Source organism: Gorilla gorilla, chromosome 16 (genome assembly GCF_029281585.2).
Source record: "Gorilla gorilla gorilla isolate KB3781 chromosome 16, NHGRI_mGorGor1-v2.1_pri, whole genome shotgun sequence".
In the NCBI taxonomy this organism is placed as follows: domain Eukaryota; kingdom Metazoa; phylum Chordata; class Mammalia; order Primates; family Hominidae; genus Gorilla; species Gorilla gorilla.
The window spans coordinates 34,379,801-34,403,026 of NC_073240.2; the positions used below are offsets into that span (position 1 = coordinate 34,379,801).

At 41.2% G+C, this 23,226-nt stretch overlaps 1 protein-coding gene across 2 annotated transcripts in view; it reads left to right on the plus strand.

Moving 5' to 3' along the window:
- RYR3 (ryanodine receptor 3) overlaps positions 1 to 23,226 on the plus strand; it is a 580,370-nt gene that overhangs the window by 237,897 nt on the left and 319,247 nt on the right. For both annotated transcript variants that reach the window (XM_055363234.2, XM_055363233.2), the window contains exons 9-12: positions 2,930 to 3,004; positions 4,959 to 5,115; positions 17,655 to 17,828; positions 21,473 to 21,594. In XM_055363234.2, the coding sequence (XP_055219209.2) occupies positions 2,930 to 3,004; positions 4,959 to 5,115; positions 17,655 to 17,828; positions 21,473 to 21,594 (528 nt within the window). The remainder of the gene's footprint in view (positions 1 to 2,929; positions 3,005 to 4,958; positions 5,116 to 17,654; positions 17,829 to 21,472; positions 21,595 to 23,226) is intronic.

Below are 23,226 nucleotides of genomic sequence, written 5' to 3' on the forward strand. Positions count from 1 at the left end.
GCCCCCACCCACATGCACACACCTGTCATCAAAATTAGAGCCAAATTAGAAACAGCTGGACAGAAACTATGCTACTTAGGTTAGTCATTTGGTGGGCATTTCATTCAAGTGATTCAGCAAAATTCTGCTTACAAGGAAAGGCTCAGCAAGTGTTTGAAAGGAGGTGATGGGAAGAGTGAAGTAGATGGAGAGGGATTTTCACAATAGGCACATTGGAGCAGACATGCATGCCATCATTTAAATAAACATGAAGGTGGCCTTTCTTTAGCCCAGGATTTCATAGGCTCTAATTTGTGTTTTGGAAAAAAATCATCAAAAAAAATAAGAAGGCTTATTTTATAAGAAAGCATGAAGGGTTTGAGACTGGGGTAAGTGAGCAGCTATTCAGCACACTGGAACTTGAATCTTTGTGTCAACTAGTCTCAATCAAAACAGGATGCCTTGGTGTTATTTGATGTCTAGGTGAAGTGAGTGATAAGCCTTGTCTTTGTCTTCTATTGTCAGGTAAACCCTCAGAAATGGCCAGCATGGCCAGGAGCGCCAAAATCTGGGGAGCAGATAAAATAGGAAACAGCACACTAAAAGACTCCAGCAGCCACTAAGGCATGCAGGTGTTCCATTGCAATGGTGCTGACTCTCCAGGAGAAATCGTTTTCAGTCTCTGTAAATCCTGAGAGCAGCCAGGCTATGTGGAAAGACCATCTGACCCAGAGTGGAAACCCAAGATTAACAATCTAACATTTTGAGCTCTGATCCTTGGCTTTGCCTCTGGCTTGTCAAACACCCTGGGATAAGTTACTTAACCTATTGAAGCTAGGGCTAAGCTGTCAGCCAAGCTTTCAAAAGCACCTCAGCTTGCCGCCCACTATACTCCTCTCCCTGGAATTGTTTTAGAGAACAAGAACAAGTTGTTTCAACCTCAGTAACCTTGTGAGATTAAATGGAGCAAGCCGCCCAAATGTCACAGGTGGGAAGAACAAACCTTCACAAATCCTTCAGATGTCAGGGGTAGAGAATCTTCTAGTTCCAGCTCCAGCGCTGTTTCACCTGTGACCTGGGTGAGCCACTTCACCCTCTTCTCCTGAAGGGATCCTTTCAGCTTGCACTAGAGAAAGAGGAGCATAAATGAGAATCTTAGCAAATTTTCCTAAGTGGCTAGCAGGTTGATGCAGTATCATTTCAGTTCTAGGCCTGATACAGAGACACCTGGGGTGTAGGAACTCTAAAGCAACGTCGGATTTTCTTCCTAATATTTATTGGGCATTTCCCAATAACATGTACGTTAGAGAAAGATTGAGAAATAGCCTCTGTAATCCCACCTTCCAGAGGTAACCATTGTTGATGTAATGTTTCATTGATTGCTGTACGATTAATGTGTTCCTCTATGCATGTTTATAAACATTTATAAAAAAACTTTCTAAACATTTTTAAAAGTTCTTTAAATTTTCACAACATTGTTTTATAAGTACCCTTATTAGATAAGGAAACTGAGACACAGAGAGTTGAAGGGGCTTGCCCGAGATCACACAGCTACCAGATTCAAACCCAGGTCTGTCTTAACTTCCAAGCTCATATTTTGAATCGACTCATAATTATACTACTTCTCCAGAAAAAAAAATAAGTATACATTTTCTTTTCACCACTGTTGACTAACTCTTGTCTCTAACATCTAAATCAGGATTCCTCTTGGGTTTGACCACTTCAATTGTGATCCATACAAATTCTCTACGGTGGAGGTAGGATTTTAAGTTAGTGAATGTAAATGCAGTTAAATAATCAGTTTTGATCAAAGGTCACAAGATTCTCAGAAAGTGGCTGGATTCTGTATACCAGGTAATCTGGGGACCGCTGTTCTTGAGACATGCTCTTAAACTGTGAATTTTGTATAATGTGGAGCAACCTGCCCCGATCACAGGTTATACAGAATTTATTTAAAATAAAACTTTAAAAACTGAGGCTTTGTTAATCACTGGAAAAACATCAGACAAATCCAAGTTGAGACACATTTCACAAAATACCCAACCGGTACTCCACAAAACTGTCAAAGTCATGAGAAACAAGGCAAGACTGAGAAAGCATAGCAGATCAGAGGAAACGGGAGACATGGCAGCTGAACGCAGTGTGGTATCCTGGATTATATCCTGGAACTGGAAAAAAGTTTGCAGGAAAAATTAAGGTGAAATCCAAATTAAGTCTTGAGTTTAGCTAGTAATGACATACTCATGTTGGTTTCTCAGTTTTGACAAACGTACCCTGGTAATGTAGGATGATAACATTGGGAGAAGCTGAGTGAGATCATACAGGAACTCTCTGGACTATCTTTAGTAACTGTTTGATAAACCTAACATTTTTCTAAAATAAAAATTTTATTTCAAAACACATTAAAAGATGATTCTTAACACAGGAAAGGAAGCAACAGTACAGTAATAAAATTGTGAACAGTGTAACAACTGAGCATAAAGCTTTGTTCCAACTGCCCTAGAACGATGGAAATGAGTTCACACTATGTCGAATAGGTGTTTTTAAAGTACAAATACATTTTTTAAAGATATAAAACTACATCAGGGAGCTTGACCTGAAGGAACTGGAGCATTCTGTGTCTGCCGTCATTGTGTAACTGGGCTATCGTGACTCCTGATGTAGAAATGGAGATGTTCTTGTTCCTGCCTTTCCCTTGTATACCTGATGATGCATAAATGCCCATGATATGGATATGGTGAGCAGTTCCCTCCCCTCTAGCTGCTTTGACCCTTTCTGAGAGAGAAAGACTGGGAAACTGTCTTCCCTCTTATTCTGGCTTTGCATTCTGCTGACTCCAAAAGGGCTTAGACAAGCTCGGTACCTGAACAGCCTCTGCAGGGAGCTGTTCTTCACCTGGGTGCTGATCAGTGTCATGCAAGTAGGAGCTGATCTCCAACTCTGCTCACAGGAGGATATTCTACGAAGCTGGGGGAGCTGGGACTCGAGCCAGGTCTCTGTGGAGAGTGGAACCCCTTCGGATAAGGTAATGGAGGGCCTGGGAATGCCCTTTTCAAGATTACTTTCTTTTTCAGTACACGCTGTTCTCTTAAATATTTCATTCGTTCCACATCATCTGGCAAACTCCTTCAAGTCCTTTGTCTAGAGCTAAGTTCTGATATTTCTGTGACTTTGTTTTTAAAGAACACACACACACACACAATTTCCAAAGCCACTGTGTTGACTCTGAGGCTGGCAGGCTCTTCTGCCCTTGCAGTAGCTGACTATAAAAGGAAAGCTCAGACAAGGCCACTGAAAGCCATCCAAGTTCTCCCATTTGTTTTCTTAAACAGGTTCTCTGGAACCCAGATAAGTCTTCCGTCTCCTCTCAGTAGCTTTGTTGGCTCCAGTGGACAGTTAGCTTTAACTGGCACACAGACAGGTGGTCGCGATGGCATAAGATAAGGAAGATGTAAACTTCACTGGAAATGTAGGTGTGAAGAAAAAGGTACTTACTAGAACTTTTCAGAGACAGTTTTGTCCCTTGGTGGAAGGAACAGGAGGCTGAGACTTTCCAGCCACAAGCTTGAATAACCTCAGGTGGTCGGTTAACTTCAAACTACTGAAGGGGGATCACTTTCAATGCACGACCTTTACTGGGCTGAGAGGGTTTGCAAGTTAGGCTAGAGCTAAACTGCTTGGAATGAGAGAGGAGGGTTAAGCATCGCCCTCTGATTTTCCTTCTCTGCCTTTCCCTCTAGTTCTTTCTGCTCAGTCTCCCCCTGAAAATATGTTCAAAATAAGTCTCTCTCATGCAGGGTGTATGTCCCCCAAGGGCTCCTGAAGATAATCCATTGGCAATCAGAAGGGAATGTTAGGAATTCTCTTACACCATACATACATATGCACACTTTTTTTTTCTGAGAAATTGGCAGCTGATGGTTTAAGGAATACCGGTTTTAAGGAGCATGCACTTACTAACTGGCTTGAGTCATTTACATCCTCTTTCCAAACCCATTAAAAATCTGAGAGTAACATACTCTTGTTCTCTGGACATTAGGCCTTAGTTCTTGCTTAATGGACTTTTTAAGAGGTCAAAATAAGTATGTATGCGTACTTCTGGTTATGATTGCTTGCTCATTTCCCCAGAGACCTAAACATGAAGACTTCAAGCCTTTTATCAATGCGATTTGGATTTATTGATGCTTCAAAAAGTTGGACAAAGTGGAGAGTGGTTTCAAAATTTCACACATCTCTCTTAAACCTTATATTCTTAAGAGATAAGTATTTTGCATATGAGCAAATATTTTTAAAAGATAAATTTTGAGTTAGATTATTCAGTGGATAATTTCTCCCGTAACACTTACCATAACTTTTGCTGAGTGCTGATCTTTTGATGAAGGACCATGAAGAGGACGGTATTCAACATGAGTTCTCACTTGTCTTAATCCTTTTATCCTGCTTTACTTATTTTCCATAGAATTTATCCTTTTAACATAATTCATTGTTGACTTATTATGCTTGTTTGTTGTCTCTCTTTGTCTGGCAAGTGTAAGCTGTGCAGGTATTTTTACTATTTCCCTTGAAGATAGGACTCTTTGTGGTAGTAATACGTTTTAGTTCAGATGGCAGGTTTGGAAAGGCTTTCCCAGAAACAAGTTTCCATTCAAAGACAAGCTTCCCATTGATTTGTGATTATTTGCATCAAGACCTTTCAGTGGAGTAAAGGAAAAATTGGAAACCTGGGACTTCCAGTTGTATGAAGCCACTGACCTGCCTTCAAGATCATTCCTTGTTGATGTCATCAAGAAAGAGCACTATGCTGGGTTGTAGGCAGACATGAAATCCTACAGCAAGCCAGGAGCCTGGTGCGTTTTCCCTTAAGGATGGACACCAGAAGGGTTATAAGTCTGCTAGCATGTGTAAGAAAGCATAGGATAAATACTGAAAAGGACTTATTTTTGTATAAATGCAATTTCTTGTCTGTTTCATCTGCCCAGCTGGAGTGGCAGTAACATCAGATGGGGCCAGGCTTTCCGACTCCGGCATCTCACCACAGGCCACTACCTGGCCTTGACAGAAGACCAAGGCCTTATACTGCAAGACCGGGCAAAGTCAGACACCAAGTCCACAGCTTTCTCTTTCCGGGCATCAAAGGTAAGGTGTGATAAAGTGGACTTTGACCCTGTTCTAAAAGTGAAAACTCAGAAACCTCCAGGTAGAACTATAACTGGAAAAGAAAGTAGGCTGGAACAAAGTGAAATTGGAAATTTGCCCTAAGGTAGATAAACACTTTCTTCTTTTATCTTTTGAATTGAGTTCATGGAGGGATATGTACCTTGGATGAAGGTTGAAGTCTTGAGCAAAAGGAGAGTGTGGAAAGTCCTGGAAAGTGCAAGGAGCATAGGAATGGACAGTGTTGCTCAAAGGCTAATGGAAACTATTGTTGTTGTTTAATGCATTCTGAGTTGTCTTTGATAAATTCCAAGTTATATTCTTCACTCCTTTAAAGCAATAGTAACACGGAGGCATGAGTTTCAGAGCTACATTTGTTTGAATAAAAAGGTAATTAGTTAAATAAAAAAAGATGTAAATGTAAAAAGCATGAGTTTCAGTGCTATATTTGTTTAAATGTTTTTAATGATGCAGAGAAGACATTCTGGACATAACATTATCTTGCAGTTATTAATATCTATATGATAAAATTTACTAGTACCTTCCTCGTTCTTTTCCTTAACTATCCCTACTCCCCACATCTCTTAGTTTTCTCCTATCCATCCCAAACCTTCATTAAGAATGGATCCTCTGGTAGTTAGGTTCACCTCGAATTAATTGCTTTACCGTTTGATGTGTATGTAGACAACTATTCTTTTTTAGAAACCGCCACCTTTAATGTTCAGCCAAGCTTCTACTCTGTCTAACTCAGAGCTGGATCTAGCTGAACGGTCAGAATTGCATGCTGAGCTAACTTCTGACAGACAGTTGGATGGTCTGTCACTTTATGAGTGTTCTGGAAAGATCATCCAAGCATGAGAAGGGCTCTGCACAGATGCCTGCACAGTTAGCAGGAAGTCTGCACTTCCTAAGAGTATAGCTCAATATCTCCTTTGGGAGCGTCACCTTTAGTTTCATTCTTTGCTCTTTTCCAGAAATAAATCTTGATATGTGTTCTCACCATGATTTCACTCAAGGGTTGTTGAGGATTCTGTTCGTCTAGGACTAGGTGTGAGGCTGACAGCTGAATTTTCTGTGGGGTATCTCTGCTTCCTAATGCACCTGAAGAAGATAGTCAGCACTGTCCCCTTCTTTGGTGCAGGGGTTCGGAGTCTGTTTTCTCCCTCATTTTGTGCTCCTATGGTCTTTTTAGGCAGAGAAACTCTTTGGCATGTAGTTTTTTCTCTTTAATATTGCCCTATATCAGAATTGGGCTTTTTTCATATCTTTATTTCAAATATTAAAAGACATGAGCTTCCTGTTCACATCTTCCTAACCGTCTCTCAAATGTCATCTTCCATCTGCTTCTTTTCCAATGGCTATTGACTCTGATTTCATTCTGGTTTTCTGAGCATATCTTCCTCACTTTGCTATCATTTTTTTTTAGATTCCCAGCACAAGAGGGATTCTTTAAATTCAAATTTATATCTATTTAGTGAATATTTTTGCCTCCAGGAAGTGATTTAGAGCAGTGCAACTTTCTGAAAGATTCAGTGAAACAAAGCAACAGGAAAGTCGTAAGAACAGAGACTGGGACATGGAGTGGGAGCTGAAGGTGGGCGGCAGTAGAAGAGGGAGGTGGAAAATAAGAAATGACTCATCGTGGCTAATGACCAAGCAAGTGTTTTCCTAAGAATGCCAGTTTGGCCCTTTCCTTATTTGAGCCTTCTACCCCCTTTCTCCTTGACCCACTCGGGATATGCTGCCAGGGTTAGAACAATGACCTCGAGGTCTTTACCATTTCAAAAAGGGGCTTTTCTTCCAGCACAGGATCAGGCGGCCTTCCAGGCAGCTGGCAGGATCCTGTTCCAAGGGGACTCTTCCATTCTATTCCGTTCTTGGCTCAGCCTTGTGGAGCATAGCTCAGCACTGTGCTGTGGTCTCTGGGGGAAGCAAGGAAAGCTCAGAGCCCCATAGAGACCTTGTAACACTCCTTCCACTTGGCATCACTTCTGGCCTCTGAATACATTTCCCTTCAAAGGATCCGTTGCTTATCTCCCCAAGTTCCTCCATTTCCATGTATGGAGAAGCAAGCAGCGCATGGCTGGAAAGTCGTCATGGTACCACGGGGGCCATCGGCATAGCAGAGCTGGGGGCAGGTCACCCATGAGTCACATTGTCCTGTGCACTTGGCAATGTGGTTACATTTCACTGGAGTCACTATGCTAGAGATTTTAAATAAGTCTCCATGCGGTAGTATTCAACCTAGCTACCTTCATTTCAATTTGAAAGGAACGGAAATTAAAATGGCTTAGGCTCTGTGGCAGGCCAAGATATGGCTGTGTTCCCACTGGATGTCAGGGTTTCTTTGGGATGTTGTGTGGGCAGGGCTTTGGCACCTTAGACTGTGAAGCTGCACAATAAGGAAGAGCATGTGGAGAACACATAACTGTCATACACCATCCAAATAACTGTGGGGGAAGGGCGCTGGAGAGGCCCTGATTTTCCTGGGCTTCCATGTGCCTGCTTAGTAAGCATATTCTTGCCTTGCTTGGCATGGGCTTTCCTTAAATGCACTCTCTGTGCTTCCCCTCCCTGGGCGCTAGTGACAATACCCAGCAGAAAGGTTTGGGGCTCTGTTTCTCAACAATGTAAGGGCACTGAATCATCTCGCCAGCCCTTGCCTGTTGCAGGTGTTATGTGACAGAGCAGGTGGCAAATGGTAGCCTGAGATAGCGGTTCAGGATCTGTGTGGTGGCATAGGAGTTGGGAAGGCTGAGGGAGTGGTGGAGACAGTCATCTGTTTTCTATGGGACTGGGGCAGAGGGCGAGGAAGCAGGGTGTTCATCTGATCCTCTCCATATGTTGGTGAATCTGAAAAAGGAGAAAAAGAGACTCTTGGGAAGAGCACTGCTGGGGCTTTAGTCATGTGTTTTGGGAGGACACTGGGTGTGCTGGGCCGTGAGTCATTTGGTAATGACGAGCTTCCCAGTCCACATTTTCTGTCAGGTTGCATTAGCTTGTGACAGTTATGACTACTAAATTAGGGGCCACTGGACAGCTGCAGGTGCTTGCTAACATCCTTAGCAGCCTGCCATTAGCAGGAAGATGGAAGGTGCCCCAGTGCATCTTGTATGTGCATAAGATGGAGGTGTGATTGAGCCTTGCTGAAAGGTGACCAAGTCCAAGAACCAACCAGCTGCAGTTATTGGCCGGGGCCTGGCTCAAATGGAATCAGACCGAAGACTTTGAGCAGGCTATACAAATCACATAGAATAAGGAGCAGGATGTGATCTTGATCAAGGTCTTCCTTCCCCCAACTTCAGCAGATGATGCAACTCAAATTGGAGGGCTAGGATGTAGTATTACTTCCAAAATACAGCATCCCAGCCTTATCCCTTTGATCTGAGAGTGGTATTGTGTAAGACAAAGCCTGGCTTCAAAGTTAGCCTAGATCGGGCCTTGATTCTCATCTGCTCTCTGTGAGACCTGGAACACAATTCTTCATCAATTTGCACCTCATTTGAAGTCTGTCATAAAAGATCATTCAGACCTGACTGCTGCCTGCCCTTCCATTGTGTCTCTTGCCACTTGCCTGAGGTTGCCTTGAGCTCCGGCATACTGTTTATCAGTCTTGGAGCATATTTATTTTTTTCTAACCACCACCAAACTTGTGCCTGAACGCCTTTTGCCCCTCTGCACTCTACCACAGTGAGCGCCTTCTCATGCTTTCAGGCAAGTGTCAAGTGCTCTTTGTGAGAGGAAAACCTGCTCATGCATTCTTAAGGCCATCACTTCCTTGACTGGGAGGCCCTGGATGACAAGGACCACACATACCCCACCCTGCTTTATTTTTGCATCCCAGAATGTCTTGTGGTAAGTTTGAAAAATGCTTGCTGAAGGGTTACATCAGTGTGGTCATACCTTGAAATAGAGTGAAATCCATTTCATTCTAACCTCCATTATCTTTTCTTTTTTTTTTTTTTTTTTTTTTTTTTGGGGGGGATGGAGTCTCGTTCTGTCGCCCAGGCTGGAGGTACAGTGGCGCGATCTCAACTCACTGCAAGCTCCGCCTCCCGGCTTCACGCCATTCTCCTGCCTCAGCCTCCCGAGTAGCTGGGACTACAGGCACCCACCACCACACCCGGCTAATTTTTTTGTATTTTTAGTAGAGACGGGGTTTCACTGTGTTAGCCAGGATGGTCTCGATCTCCTGACCTCGTGATCCGCCTGCCTCGGCCTCCCAAAGTGCTGGGATTACAGGCGGGAGCCACTGCGCCCGGCCAACCTCCATTATCTTTATAGAAACATCCTGCCATCCTTGTGTAATCATTTTGCTACTGTAATCTCTTCCCAGTACACACCCAATGAGAGAGATTCATTTTATTTTGAACATCTAAGTCAAATTTCTATGAACTTGATTTCACATCATTTTTCCATGGTCTTGACATTGCAAGGCCATTCCCACAAGGATTTCAGATAATGTGATTTAATATTTACTCCTGCACGGCAATGTTGTCTGTTTAGATGTCATGACTCAATGTCAGTTTACAGCATTGAATTTTTTTCAGGGAAGGGTGAATTAATAATGTTAAAGCAGGCCTTATATGTAGCCGCTTTTTGTAAAGCCACTTTAAAAGTGCTTTAAATAGCCATTTTAAATGACTACACCATACATCTTGAATGATTGGGATAGATTCTCGAATGTTGCCTATTTCATAGTGTAAGGGTATAGAGCTATCACTGTTCCCAATTAGAGGAAATTTTTCCTCACTGTATAAAAACATTAAATTCAGTTTAGTAAACATTTGTGAAACATCTGTGTGCTAAGCATGGTGTTCTTGGCCAAATGTGACTTCCCTGCCTACGTTTCACATGCCCTTTAACCTTTGCAGCCACAGCACCCCTAACCGAGGTGACAGCTGTGCTCATGGTGCACCTGTCTCTGAAACTCTGGTGCAGAAACAGCGCTGTTTTTGCCAGTCCCCTTGCTTGCTCCGTTTTCTCACCAAGTTATCCACTGGGGAAAGGGAGGGTATGGAGCAAAGGAGGGAAGGGGAAAGAAGAAAATATGGATAGTAAGATTCAAATGCCTAAAGACAACATCACTTACTGCAGCTTCATTTTAAATAAAATCTACAAAGGATTTTTAAACTTTAAGTTGATGTGCTTTCTCTAGTGTTTATTGTTCAAAGTGGACCAAATAGAGAGTCAGTCAAGGAAAACCTTGGGCTTTGAAGTGGAAGAAGCCTGGGTTTGAACCCTGGCTCTGCCATATGCTGTTCATATGTTTTGTAAAAAATAGAGATTTAAAAAAAAGTGTGTCTTGAATGATAGCTGTGAAAATAAATGAGACCAGGAAGATGACCTGGTAGTTTTCTTATCCATAAAATGGAAGTAGTGCTGCTTATCTCAAGGTGGTGGTGCAAGGGTTAAATGAGAAATACAGAGAAAAGAGCCCAGTACAGTGACTTGTGCTCAAGAAATATGCCTTCCCCAATAAGGCAGATGAATCTGCTTCCCAGCATGTAGTAAACAGAGGAAGGCGTTCCTCCTCTTCCCACACAAAGCTTGAGGCCAGCTAGACTTTTATCAATGTCCTGTAGTGTGTGGTTTTTAAGGGCAATACGAAGATCTCAAATTCTAGATGAGAAAGTCTTAAGGGGGCTATATTGATATAGAAATAAACCCAAAGGTGATTCCTCAAGGTTTCTCCAGAGACACGTGGAAATAGTGGGCTAACCAGGAGTTTCTTGAAGGCTCACCCCAGCATCCATGAATGGGCTCCACCTTCCCATATCTACTTTTCCTCTGAAACATTTCAGGGTGCCTACAGTCCTGTATTGTAAAAGGTACTTTCTTGTCATCTGTAAACACAGGTGGCTTAATTGTATTAAATAACACATTTCACCCTAACTAATAAGCATCAATTAGAAGCTACTCCATTCCACATATCATCCTAGATACTAATGGCGTAACTTACAACTCATCCATCTCCAGCCATGTTTCTTTTCAGCCCATCATTCACATTGATGCCAGAATGGTTATTCTAAGATGGAACTCTGTGTTTCAGTGGCTTTCCATTACTTACACTAGCTTTTCCCAAGAAGCATTCCAAACAATGATAATAGTGGGAGGAAATAAACAAAATGCTGCATTAGAGTTCAAAAGGTCATTTTGATGTTTTCATTGATGCTGATGTTTTGTTTTTACCATAGGACTAACAAGAGCTTATACGATTATAATATTCCCTTTGACTCTTAGAAGAAGATTCAGTATTTGTCCACAGTCATATTTTTCCCACACGAAGTCTGTTAACAATATGAGCTTGAGAAACATGAACCTGTAGAATAGAGTTCAGAGTCCTTAATTTTTGCTCTCATCTCTTTCTGGATTCCAGCATTCTTCTTGCCGTGTGGTGCCCCTTTTACTAGAAAGCCAATCCCTTCCTCATTCCCCTTCACTCCTCTCTCCCCTGGCTGCACTCACATCAGGTAGAAATTCTTGTATAAAACCATCCCTAACTCCCCGGTAGAGCTGTTTTTTTTTTTCCCAAACTCCAATTGTACTCTGAATATAGACCATACCACCTTGCTGTGCTTGTTGATTTATATGTATAACTCAAAATTTGTATGAACCTAAAGCCATTTTCTAATAGTAGTATATGTTTTCAACTTTTTCTTCATATTAACCTTTAAGCAACTAAACTATTGGTATAATTAATTAGTTAACTGTGCTACTGGTAATGGTAACCATTCAGATATTCTGTTCAAATGAATTATACCTGGCTTTGGAATTGTACCTGATTTTGGATTATGTTCTATTACTTACAACTATGTGGCTTTGAGCAAGTTGCTCAAACTCTGCAAGCCTCGGTGTTATCAACTATAAAGTAGGATAACACAAGCCGTAGGGCCATTGAAAGATTTAGAGGAAATGTAAAGTGTCATGTGTGATACATACCACTTTGTGGGTCCCTGGTGAATTCGCGTGATGGCATTTTCATTGTAAAGTACTTAGCGCGATACCTAGTTTGAACCAGGCCTGGGCAACTATTGGTTCTAGTTTCTCTATTTTTTATTTTTTATTGATTTTTTGAGATGGAGTCTCGCTCAGTTGCCAGGCTGGAGTGCAGTGGCGCGATCTTGGCTCACTGCAACCTCCGACTCCCTGGTTCAAGCAATTCTTCTGCCTCGGCTTCCTGAGTAGCTGGGGTTATAGGCACGTACCAACACACCCAGCTAATTTTTGTATTTTTAGTAGAGATGGGGTTTCACCATGTTGGCCGGGATGGTCTTGATCTCCTGACCTCATGACCCACCCACCTTGGCCTCCCAAAGTGCTGGGATTACAGGCATGAGCCACCACGCCCGGCCGGATTCTAATTCCTTTCTTCATCCTTCCAGGAATATTAAACCAATCTTGGCAACTTGATCATCTCCAGCCAAACATTTAATATTCCAGGAATATTAAACCAGTCGTAGCAATTTGATCATCTCAGCCAAATACTAATATGACAATTATGACGTGGTCATGAGCATTTCCTTAATAAGCTGTCAGTGGAGGCAGAGGATAATGATTACTGCCCTTCAACACATATTAGGCCAGATAACCTCTTCCTTCTTAGAATGAGCTTATCATCTAACATAAACAAGGTTGATGCAGATAAACAGATACAGATTGAATGCCTGCAGAACAATAAAACAATAAATGATTTGCAACCAGTTTTAAGCATCGTATGAAACACAAAGAAATCCCAGTTTTTTTTGAGAACATTCTTTTTTAAATTTATTTATTTTTTATTATACTTTAAGTTCTAGGGTACATGTGCACAACGTGCAGGTTTGTTACATATGTATACACTTGCCATGTTGGTGTGCTGCACCCATTAGCTAGTCATTTACATTAGGTATATCTCCTAATGCTATCCCTCCCCCTCCCCCCACCCCACAACAGGCCCTGGTGTGTGATGTTCCCCTTCCTGTGTCCAAGTGTTCTCATTGTTCAATTCCCACCTATGAGTGAGAACATGCGGTGTTTGGTTTTTTGTCCTTGTGATAGTTTGCTGAGAATGATGGTTTCCAGCTTCATCCATGTCCCTGCAAAGGACATGAACTCATCATTTTTTATGGCTGCATAGTATTCCATGGTGTATATGTGCCACGTTTTCTTAATCCAGTCTATCATTGTTGGACATTTGGGTTGGTTCCAAGTCTTTGCTATTGTGAATAGTGCCACAGTAAACATACGTGTGGATGTGTCTTTATAGCACCATGATTTATATTCCTTTGGTATTGTGGAAGACAGTCTGGCGATTCCTCAGGGATCTAGAACTAGAAATACCATTTGACCCAGAAATCCCAGTTTTACACCTTTGGCATTTTCAATCTGGCAGGGGGCAGCTAGTATACCAACAACAATACATGTTTTTAAAATGTAGATCTTATTATTCAGGTATGATGAAGCCAATAAATCAGGAGACAATCAGCATTGAAAAAGAACACTTGTTACTCACAGTTCCCAAGAGGAATGGACACGCCATACCACACAGGGCCACATAGAGAAGTGCCATCCTCCAGGAGGCAAAGAGAGTGAGGGGAAGCTGGGGGAAAGCCTTTTCATGGTTTCCTTAGAAAGGGATGGGCTGGCTAGGCAGGATAAATAGGCATAGGGTTGGCTACTTTGAATAATTTCAGCAGGCTCTGGAGCATGGGAGTTGCTATAGTTGTCTGGTACCGGCCCTGGGGAGATTAGTCTAGGGGAATGGGGGTCCAGAGGGTAAAGGAGGAGGTTGGCTTTATGCGCTTTGAGTTGGTTTGCATATAAAAGGTGAGTCCTGGGTTTGCATACCCAGATGAGTCCTTTACCATTTTAGGAATTGGCTAGCCCTGGAAAGGACAGTCCGTTCAGGGCCCACAAAACCATGAGATCAGAGAATGTGTACAGGTATCCTCCAGCTTTGGCTAAGTAGAGAAGACTTGATGGATGAGATGTTGTGCTATGTTCCTTTATGTGATCATCAGTCAGGTGCAGCCATGTGAGGAGACACAGGAGAGGCTTAGGAAAACAAAGTTTATTACACTCACAGGTCCTAGCAACAGGAGACGTGCCACACCATGCAGGGTCACATAGGAAAGCACCAACTTTGGTCAGGAGGCAGACAAGGGGCAGAAGCAAGGTGACAGCCTACACTACCACTTTTGTTGGGGTTTCCATGGTTAAGGCAAGGCAGGGCTGGGTAAACGGTATGGGATTTGCTAGTTTGAGTAATTTCAGGGGGCTGTAAGCCATAGAGGTGGTCCTTATCTGCCTAGTACCTGGCCTTGGGAAGGCAGAGGAATATTGCCTCCTGGAAGGTATGAGCCAGCTAGAGGAGGTCTGGCTGTGAATTGATTAGATTGCATATCAGAGGCATGCAGCTGAGCCCTTTGCTACCTCTAACAAGAAGGGCAGTCTCTCTCCAGCTAGAAAGGTTTTAAAAATACTGAAATACCGTAATATACAGAAGATATGAAATATAAACAATACAGATGTAGAGATGCCAAGATGAGGCTGGGGAATTCCAAACAGAAAGTGTAATGTCAGTAAAGGCCCAGAGAAGGGGAATATTTAGTAAATAAATATAAGTACTCTTAGTCCAATTTTGTTAGAGCATTTGGGATATAAGAACTTTAGAGATAACAATTGTATTCCATAGGAACTTGGGAGTTATTGAAAGAGAATGATTGGATTAGCTCTATTTTTTAGAAAGTTTCCATTTCTAGCAGTAGGGTGACTGCAGCTGGGACCATATTCAAGTAAAAACAGAAGGGAGCATTAGTTCATACTCAAGTCAAAAGAAAATCACCAATGTGCTGTCAATAAAATCAAGCCTCTCCATCACTGAGCTCTTTAATTTCCTTTACTGATTTATCATTATTGTTTAGGGTTGCATTGGGTTTTTTTCATATGGATTTTGTCTCTAGATCTTTGTTTGTTGTTGCTGCTGTTCTATAAAATTAGAAGTGCCCACTGCAGTGACTACCATAGAATTTGGAAGCTGGTGCTGTTTTGTAAAAACAAAGACACAGAAACACTCCTTTCTGTACAGAATAGTGATTCATTTATTTCAGTAATTCCAGAAAAACAGATCTTTGTATTTTTTTTTTTGCAAAGCCATGTTTAAGTAAGTGAAAGGCAAGAAAGTAATGAAGTTACCTATTCATTGATAGTTGGATAATATGAATTATTTTAATCAGGAGCTATTAGAAATCAATGTAATTATTCATATTTAACAGTTGTGGTGTGCATAATTTTTAAAGACTGCATTGGCTATGGTTAGAGAGCAGATTAGAGATGAGAATTTTGGCATCTTTTCAGTCCTGTTACTGGCTTGAGTGTCTCTAGAGCTATGAATATTTCTGCAGTGAAAATCAAGTATCCATTGTTTTATAGAATAAATGCATTCTTGATGAATTGCCTATAAAGAAAATCTCATATATCAAATACTATTTTCCTATTAGCTAATGTTATAAAATCAGAAATATGTTTTTCTGGAAATAATCTTTTTAAAAAAGAAAAATTCGTACTTATCCTTGGATGTTATGTTGCTGCTTGAAAAAAATAAGTCATATTTAATAATCCAGCCAATGTTTCAACACACACATTTAAAAGAAAAAGAAATTTCTTGTAAAGTACTAATATTGCTCCAAGTGATCCTTTAAATGCTGTGCAAAATAATTTTGTTTTTATGAAAGCTTGAAGGAAAATAAGAGTTGAAATGAAAAATAAATGTGAAAGAAAAATTACTCAGCTCTATATATTCTCTCAATATATGTCCATTAAGTAATTGATAGGTGTTGAACTTCCTGTTATAAATCCAAAGTTAATTGAAATTTGGCCTGTGCCCTTGATTTTTTTCATAGCCTGACAAAAAGAAAATGTCGTATAGACAAACACATTTTACATTATGATGTACTAAGTGCCCAATAAAGCAATTAGACTGTGCTGGGGAAGAACAGCAGGAGAGACTAACTCTTCCTTTACAGAGGTAACCTCTGAGCAGGGTTTTGAAGGGTGAGTAGTAGTTTAGAGTAGGAGAAGAGTGCAGACTCTGGAGCTGGACTTCCTGGTGTAAATCCTGTCATTACTTCCTGAATGATCTTGGGCAAATTTACCTCCTTCATTTTCTCATCTGTAAAATTGGAATGGCATTTGTAGCTACATCAGAGGCTACTGTGGAGAGTTAATCCATGTAAAGAACTTAGAACATTGTATTGAGCATGGTAATGACTCAATACATATGCTGCTATTTGTTCCACTATTAAGAATGAGAAGAATGTGGAGGCCGAGGTGGGTGGATTGCTTGAGCCCAGCCCGGGAGTTCAAGATCAGCCTGGGCAACAGGCTGACAGGGGAAACCCTGTCTCTGCAAAACACAAAACAACAACAACAAAAATACAAAAGATTAGCCAGGTGCAGTGGCCTGCACCTGGAGTCCTAGCTACTCGGGAGGGTAAGGTGGGAGGATCACTTGAGCCTGGGGGCAGAGGTTGCAGTGAGCCAAGATTGTACCACTGCCCTCCAGCCTGGGTGACAGAGTGAGACCCTGGGCTCCAAAAGAAAAAAAAAAAAAAGAGAGAGAGAGAGAAATGTTTTTGCAAATTAGGTAACAGCCATTTTTTATTCTGTGAAAGTTCAAATTGCTGCCTCTGCTTAATGGCTTTTACAAATTAGCAATTTAATGCAAGATGTAGAAAATAAATGGAAATAGGGTATAACCATTCAGAATAGAACCACGGAGGCCCTGATTGATGAGGAGGGGAAGAAGTTACCATGCATCAGAGGTCTACCTCATGACATGCTATTGTGACAGGTACTTCAGATTGTCACTGAGTTGTTACCTGATGCACAGGAAGTCCCTTTTCCACACTGGAGAATAGGCAATGAAACAGTGACAACTGAAGAATGAAACCGCTTGACTACAACACACCACTGAGGAGGCCCAAAGAGTCTGATACACAAATTACTACATTAGCTTAAGCCGCGGTAGTAACCCCTGCGTATTCAAAGGGCCTCCTCTCTCTGCAGGTTTTTATAAGAAATTTTTACATGAAATCAATAGATACGATGAAAGCCTCTGAGTCAGTGCATTTGTGACAGATAACCATTACAATTATGGAAGATGTCACTCACTGGAAATAAGTTAATTGGCTAGTAACAGATTACTTATTAAGGTATATAAATCAGGATGAGGAAAGTAGAAAATATAGTGAAGAATTACACAAAATCAGAACAGAAGAGAGAGCTTACTAGGTGTCCCCTTTTCCCGTGGATTTAAATAATCACTGAAGTAACCAGAACTCGAAAGCCATTGATTTTACAATTAACAAGAGATAAGGGAAACAAGTCTTTCTGAAATCCTGGCTTGGACAGGCACATCATGATTATTTTGGTAACCAGTTGCCTGGCTTACAGGTTCTTCATAGGTGATTCGTTTTGTATATTGAGCTTCTAATTTAATCAGCTATGCCTATGTTTGTTTCTTTTTGTGTGTGAATTAGGAACTCAAGGAGAAATTAGACTCCAGTCACAAGCGAGACATAGAAGGCATGGGAGTTCCAGAAATCAAGTATGGAGATTCTGTCTGCTTTGTGCAGCATATAGCCAGTGGTCTGTGGGTGACCTACAAAGCACAAGACGCCAAAACTTCCCGCCTGGGACCTCTAAAAAGAAAGGTGAGAGTCAGAATATCTGTCTACAATTGTTTTACCCTGAGTTGGAAGCAACTAGGCAATACAAGTGATTCTGAGAACCAGGTGGACATGATTGTGATTTACTTCTTACTATTCAGAAGAGTTATTTTGTGATAGATTGTACACAGTTTCTCCAAAACTTCAGCCTAATTTGGATACTTTGACCCCATGTTCAATGGGGGAAAAAACAAATACACAGCAAATCTGTGAGGAGGAGGTGATGTGTTTAATGTACTCTAAAGCCTGATCTAAATGACTTTTGGTGATGTGCTGTCTTGGGATTATCCACATCATTGCTGCCTTCATTTCAGTGGATAATTGAGTTATTGTGCAGTTTTCGTAATAGACTAAATAGATCTCTACAGAGAAAATGCAGATTGCATAATAACAAGCCCACAGGAACCCACTGGCAGAAAGAAGGGATGTTGTGGAATGACACTGTATCCACAGATTGTATCTTGATTTGAGTGGTGCATCACAGCCTGCTCCAGTGAGAAAAACTAGCTTGGGTACATGCAGCATCTATTTACCAGAAAGTCAATTGCTGTAACAGTGTTTCTTTTGGTGGGAACCAAATAATGGATGTCAAGGATGTGATGCTTTTATTTCTGAAATACCCTTATAAAATATGGGTTTAAATAGTCAACTAGTCCCAGAATAAGGTGCTAGGAGGCACTGTGCTCTGTAGTTGAGGTATAGCAGCCTAAGGTAGTCATGATGAAAAGTTTTCCAGAATGCAGGTTATGATAAGAAAGGATGTTGAGAATGAACATAAGGTAATATCTTAATTTTGTGTAAGGCAACACAGACTAGGAAAATATCCAGAAAAGGAGAAATGAAATGATCAAGAGGGGATAGAAAATAGAATAAATAAGAGACCACATAATCTGGCTTGTATGAGACCAACCCTTCTTCTGAAAACAACCGCAAAGGCTGGATACAGTACCTTCAAAAAAAATGGAAGGTTTCAACAACCAAGCCACCCAAAACATAAGCACAAAATATTGCACATAGAACATAAGTGCACTAAGGTGAGCCCACCTTGATCTTTGTTTTCTCCTTCAGCACATTTGCTGATTTGCAGAACTAGGGCATGGGATCTTGCATTAGCTCAGTTGTGCTAAAGAGTCAGATTGGACAGAGGTTCAGCCAAGGCTTCTGGGACTCGAGGTGCCAAGAGTCCAGAGTAGAGAGAACTGCAAAAACATGAGCCTAAAATTCTACGTGCAGTTTCCTCTAGAATCCTAAGCTGACCATAGATGGGGTATGAAGCCAAAATAGTAACGCGAAACTGCTGTGATAATGAAGAGCAAAGCAGAGATGTTGACATTATGAGAGTACTAGGGATATACAAGTCAGGGTTCGGGGTATGACAAGTTGGAATTGCCCTGGAAAATACAGTAGGCTTTCCGTTGATCTTTAGAAGAGCTACACCCTGGGAATGAGGGCTGCACGCTGGGAATAAGAAGAAATCAAAAATAAATGCCAAAAACCCATCCTCTATTCTTACCAGCCTATCAGAAGAAACTTAAATACTCTGTAGAGTGCAGTAATACCATCTAGAGCCTCTACAGTTTTTCAAACCTACTAAGGCAATGGTAGCATTTAAAGAAAGTGGAATTTGTGGATCTTGGCTGTAACTCTGGGTGGGCAGGGACACACTCCAAGGACTCTGTAAATGTGGAGAGATCTCATTATGCATTGTTGACTTACTGTGCCTGGCCATGCCTTTCTCTTCTAGGACCATAGCCCGCAGATTCATTTAACTGTTAGAATGTATGTGTGAATTTGGGAGGTGCTTTTATAAACTCTCTCCAGCTGATGTGATGGTGCTCAGCCCTTGACAGGGCTACACTGCTTCATTTCCTAAGAAGCATGTTAAGTGCCCTCTCTAAAAATACAAAGGATGTCTAAATCTGTTGTGTTTTATGAAATGAACAAAACAGTAATCAAGAAAAACCAATCGAGCACAAACAGAATGAAACACCTGATGAGTACCCACTTTAAAGCACCCTCTTTCCTATTCCCATCTTAGGCTTCTTCTCCGTGCTCTTCAGTTGTAAGATTTCTCTGAGAGAAGGAAGGACCTTAGGAACTGGGCTGCTGAGATCAATAGGGTTCATAACAACATTCTAACAACTGCATTTCCCCCAGCCAGTTTTAAATGTGTTATCTGAACAAGCAAAACCTAAGAATTTCGGTCTTTAAGGACCAGAAATCTGGGACCCAAGCCAAAGTAAACATAGTGGCAATGTGTTGCTAAACCCAAATGCAACATTGCTAACCAGTTGCTCAGATGTTCGCACAAAGTAATATTTTCTAACAGTTAGTGATTCCAATGGTAACAGTATCCTTTGCTAATGCTTACACTGCAGTATATAGATGGGATGCAAAGTCTTGTTTCAAAAATGAACAAGCCGGTATTCTATTTCACCATATCAGGAAGTACCTTCAAAATAATAAAAAGGAAGAGATGTTTCACATGGAAAGGAAAGCAAGTTGTTTCTTTATGCTAAAAATGAGACAGACCAACAATCTTTATTCTATAGATATTTTCTAGAGCCACATGTTTTGTCTATGTTGACATGTAGACTTCCAGGATCTACGCTTTGTCTCTCTTTGCTTGCTTCCATCAAGAGGAAACCATACCAGTGAACTTGGATCAGGATTTGACCTTGACTTGAACCAGGATCAAACTACCTCACTTAACATCTTCACATACTTGATCATTTTAAGGGAAAAAGCCCGTGACCTCCACACAAAAAGCTGGTAGTCCCAAAAAAATTGTGTCATGATATCCTTAGTGACAAGTAGATACTCTTAGCTTCCAGATAACTGATCTAAGATCAGTACTATACGGCCTCTGATAACAAACACTCACTGAGCACCTATTAGATTCTAGGTGCCATGCCAATTCACTACATGTAAATCATTGAATCCTCCAACCCTCTAAGATAAGTCTGTTTGCAGATGGTGAAATCCAAAGCAAATGGGGTTAACTAACTTGCCCAAGGTCACACAGCTGGTAAGTGGCGTAGCAGGACTAGACAAAGGTCTGCTGATATCAGAGCCCATGCTTTCAAATTTACTCTCTAGCCTCCAAGAGAAGCCAGCTACCACCTTGAGCTGCTTTCTCCAGCCCTGCAGTTAACTAACTCAGTGTAGTTGGCCTTCAGTTGAGAAACCAAGCCTGATCCCAGTACAGAATTTTGCTTTAAATTGTCTGTCTTTTTCTTCAATTCATCTCTGGAGGAAAAGGCTTTGAACACAGTGACTTTTCCCATTTCCAAGGGTAAGATTCTATGTTCATTTTAAGAGAAAAATCAATTATGAGGTATGTTATCGCCCTTTCAAATCTAGGCCTGAGGAATATGTGGTAACTCATACCATGGTGGCACATAAAATTTCATTTTCATCAAAGTGTTGTGTCTAAGGAATGATTCACATGTCACTAATAGGGCGTATGGGTGCAATAACTTCGCTAATGTCCCATTCTCAAAATGGACCCAAGGGAGCTTATTTGGAGAAAGGAATAAGAGGGATGAGGGCAATACTGCGGGAAATGTTGACTGCCCATATGTGAAATAATTGTAACCTAGAGCTCCCGTCCCTTGCCCTGTGGGTAGGTCATACTCCATCAGGAAGGCCACATGGATGATGGATTAACACTGCAGAGATGCCAGCGTGAGGAGTCCCAGGCTGCTCGGATCATCCGGAACACTACAGCCTTATTTAGCCAGTTTGTCAGGTATGTTAGCTCCTTTCCTCCTCTACCTAATGAGTTTGACTCTGTGGCCTGCCAACACCACCACCCACCTCCTTTTGATACTGTGAATGTTTTCAGGAAATAATGATACACCAGCAGAGAGTTTTACCATCAAGAGCTTGAGACTGAAACATATTTCCTACATAGGCTAACTCCTACTAGCTTCACCCTTTGTTCAACAGATGCCCAAGCCCCATTAGTTACTCAGATTGGAGTGATGAATATCCAAGATCTTTGCATGAAAATTAAGTGAAAAGAGTTGGAGTGCATAGGTCCATTTTATGTTTGTGTGTAAAGAGAGAAAGAGCAAAGAGGAACTGATACACTCCCCCATGTGTTATGTAGAAAGGGTTTCTACAGTCGTTCAGAATTGCTGTTTGGATCAAACAGCAATTTGATCAAACTGTTTGGATCAAACAGCTACTTTGAATCAAAGTAGCTTTGCAATGGAAGCCTTGCGTTACCCAACTGTGGCTGTGGCTTAAATGGGAAAATTAACGGAACTGTCTGCTTGGATCATAATCCCTCCAGTCTAAATAATGCTTCCAAAACAGAACTCTGTGAATTGTTTTCACCAATTACCATGAGAAACTGATTCTGTTGTGAACTGTGCAGTGTTCCAAGACCATTCTTCTCTTGTAGGAAAATCTCTCTAAAGCCAAGGGGTATAAATTACATGTGTGAATTTGCATGAAATGGTAACTTTTTTTCAGATTTTGACTTCTCTTGCTGTTGAAGGACTGCAGTCCAAGGGATGTGTATTAGGAAATAGAATAGGCTGCTGTTGCAGTTCAGAGTAAACTTTTACTTCTTGTTTAAGTAATAATATAAAGTAGGTAGGTGGTTTAGGGAAAATAGGTGGCCTAGCTACTAGGGCTCAGGTTCCTTCCATCTTGCTGCTCTGACATCTCCCACAGATTCTTAAAGTTCATCCCTGGACCAGAGCATCAGCATCACTTGCAAACTTGTTAAAAATGCAGATTCTCAGGTTTTACCTCAAACCCACTGAATCAGATACCCTCAGAATAAGATCCAGCAACTCATATTGTTATAGGCCCTCCGGGTAATGCTGATGCATGCTAAAATTTAAACTTGACAATAGAGATCTTAACCTTGGCCACATGCTAGATTTATCTGGGGAGGTTTTAATACCCTGATGCCCAGGCTACATCTTAAACCAATTGCATCAGAATCTGCAGATGTTGGATTCAAATGCCAGTATTTTATTGAAGCTCCCTAGGTGATTGTAACATCAACCTCAGTTGAGAACTGCTATCCTGGGATGTTTTTTCATTCACATGGCCAAAATGTCCAGAATAGATCAATCTATAGAGGAAAAAAGTAGAGGCAGAAGTGGAAAGAGTTACCTAGGGCTGGGGTGTCTTAGGGGGAAAGGGAGAGTGACTGCTACTGTGTAAAGCTTTTTGGAGAGCTGATGAAAACATTCTGAAACTGATCATGACAAAGGTTGCACAACTCTGAATATTCCAAAAGCTAGTGAACCATTGAATTGTGCTCTTTAAATAGGTTACTGTATGATATGTGAACTGTATTTCAATAAAGTTGTTATTTTAAAAAGTCAGTGGGAGTTATGTGCCTGACAATGGGAAAATT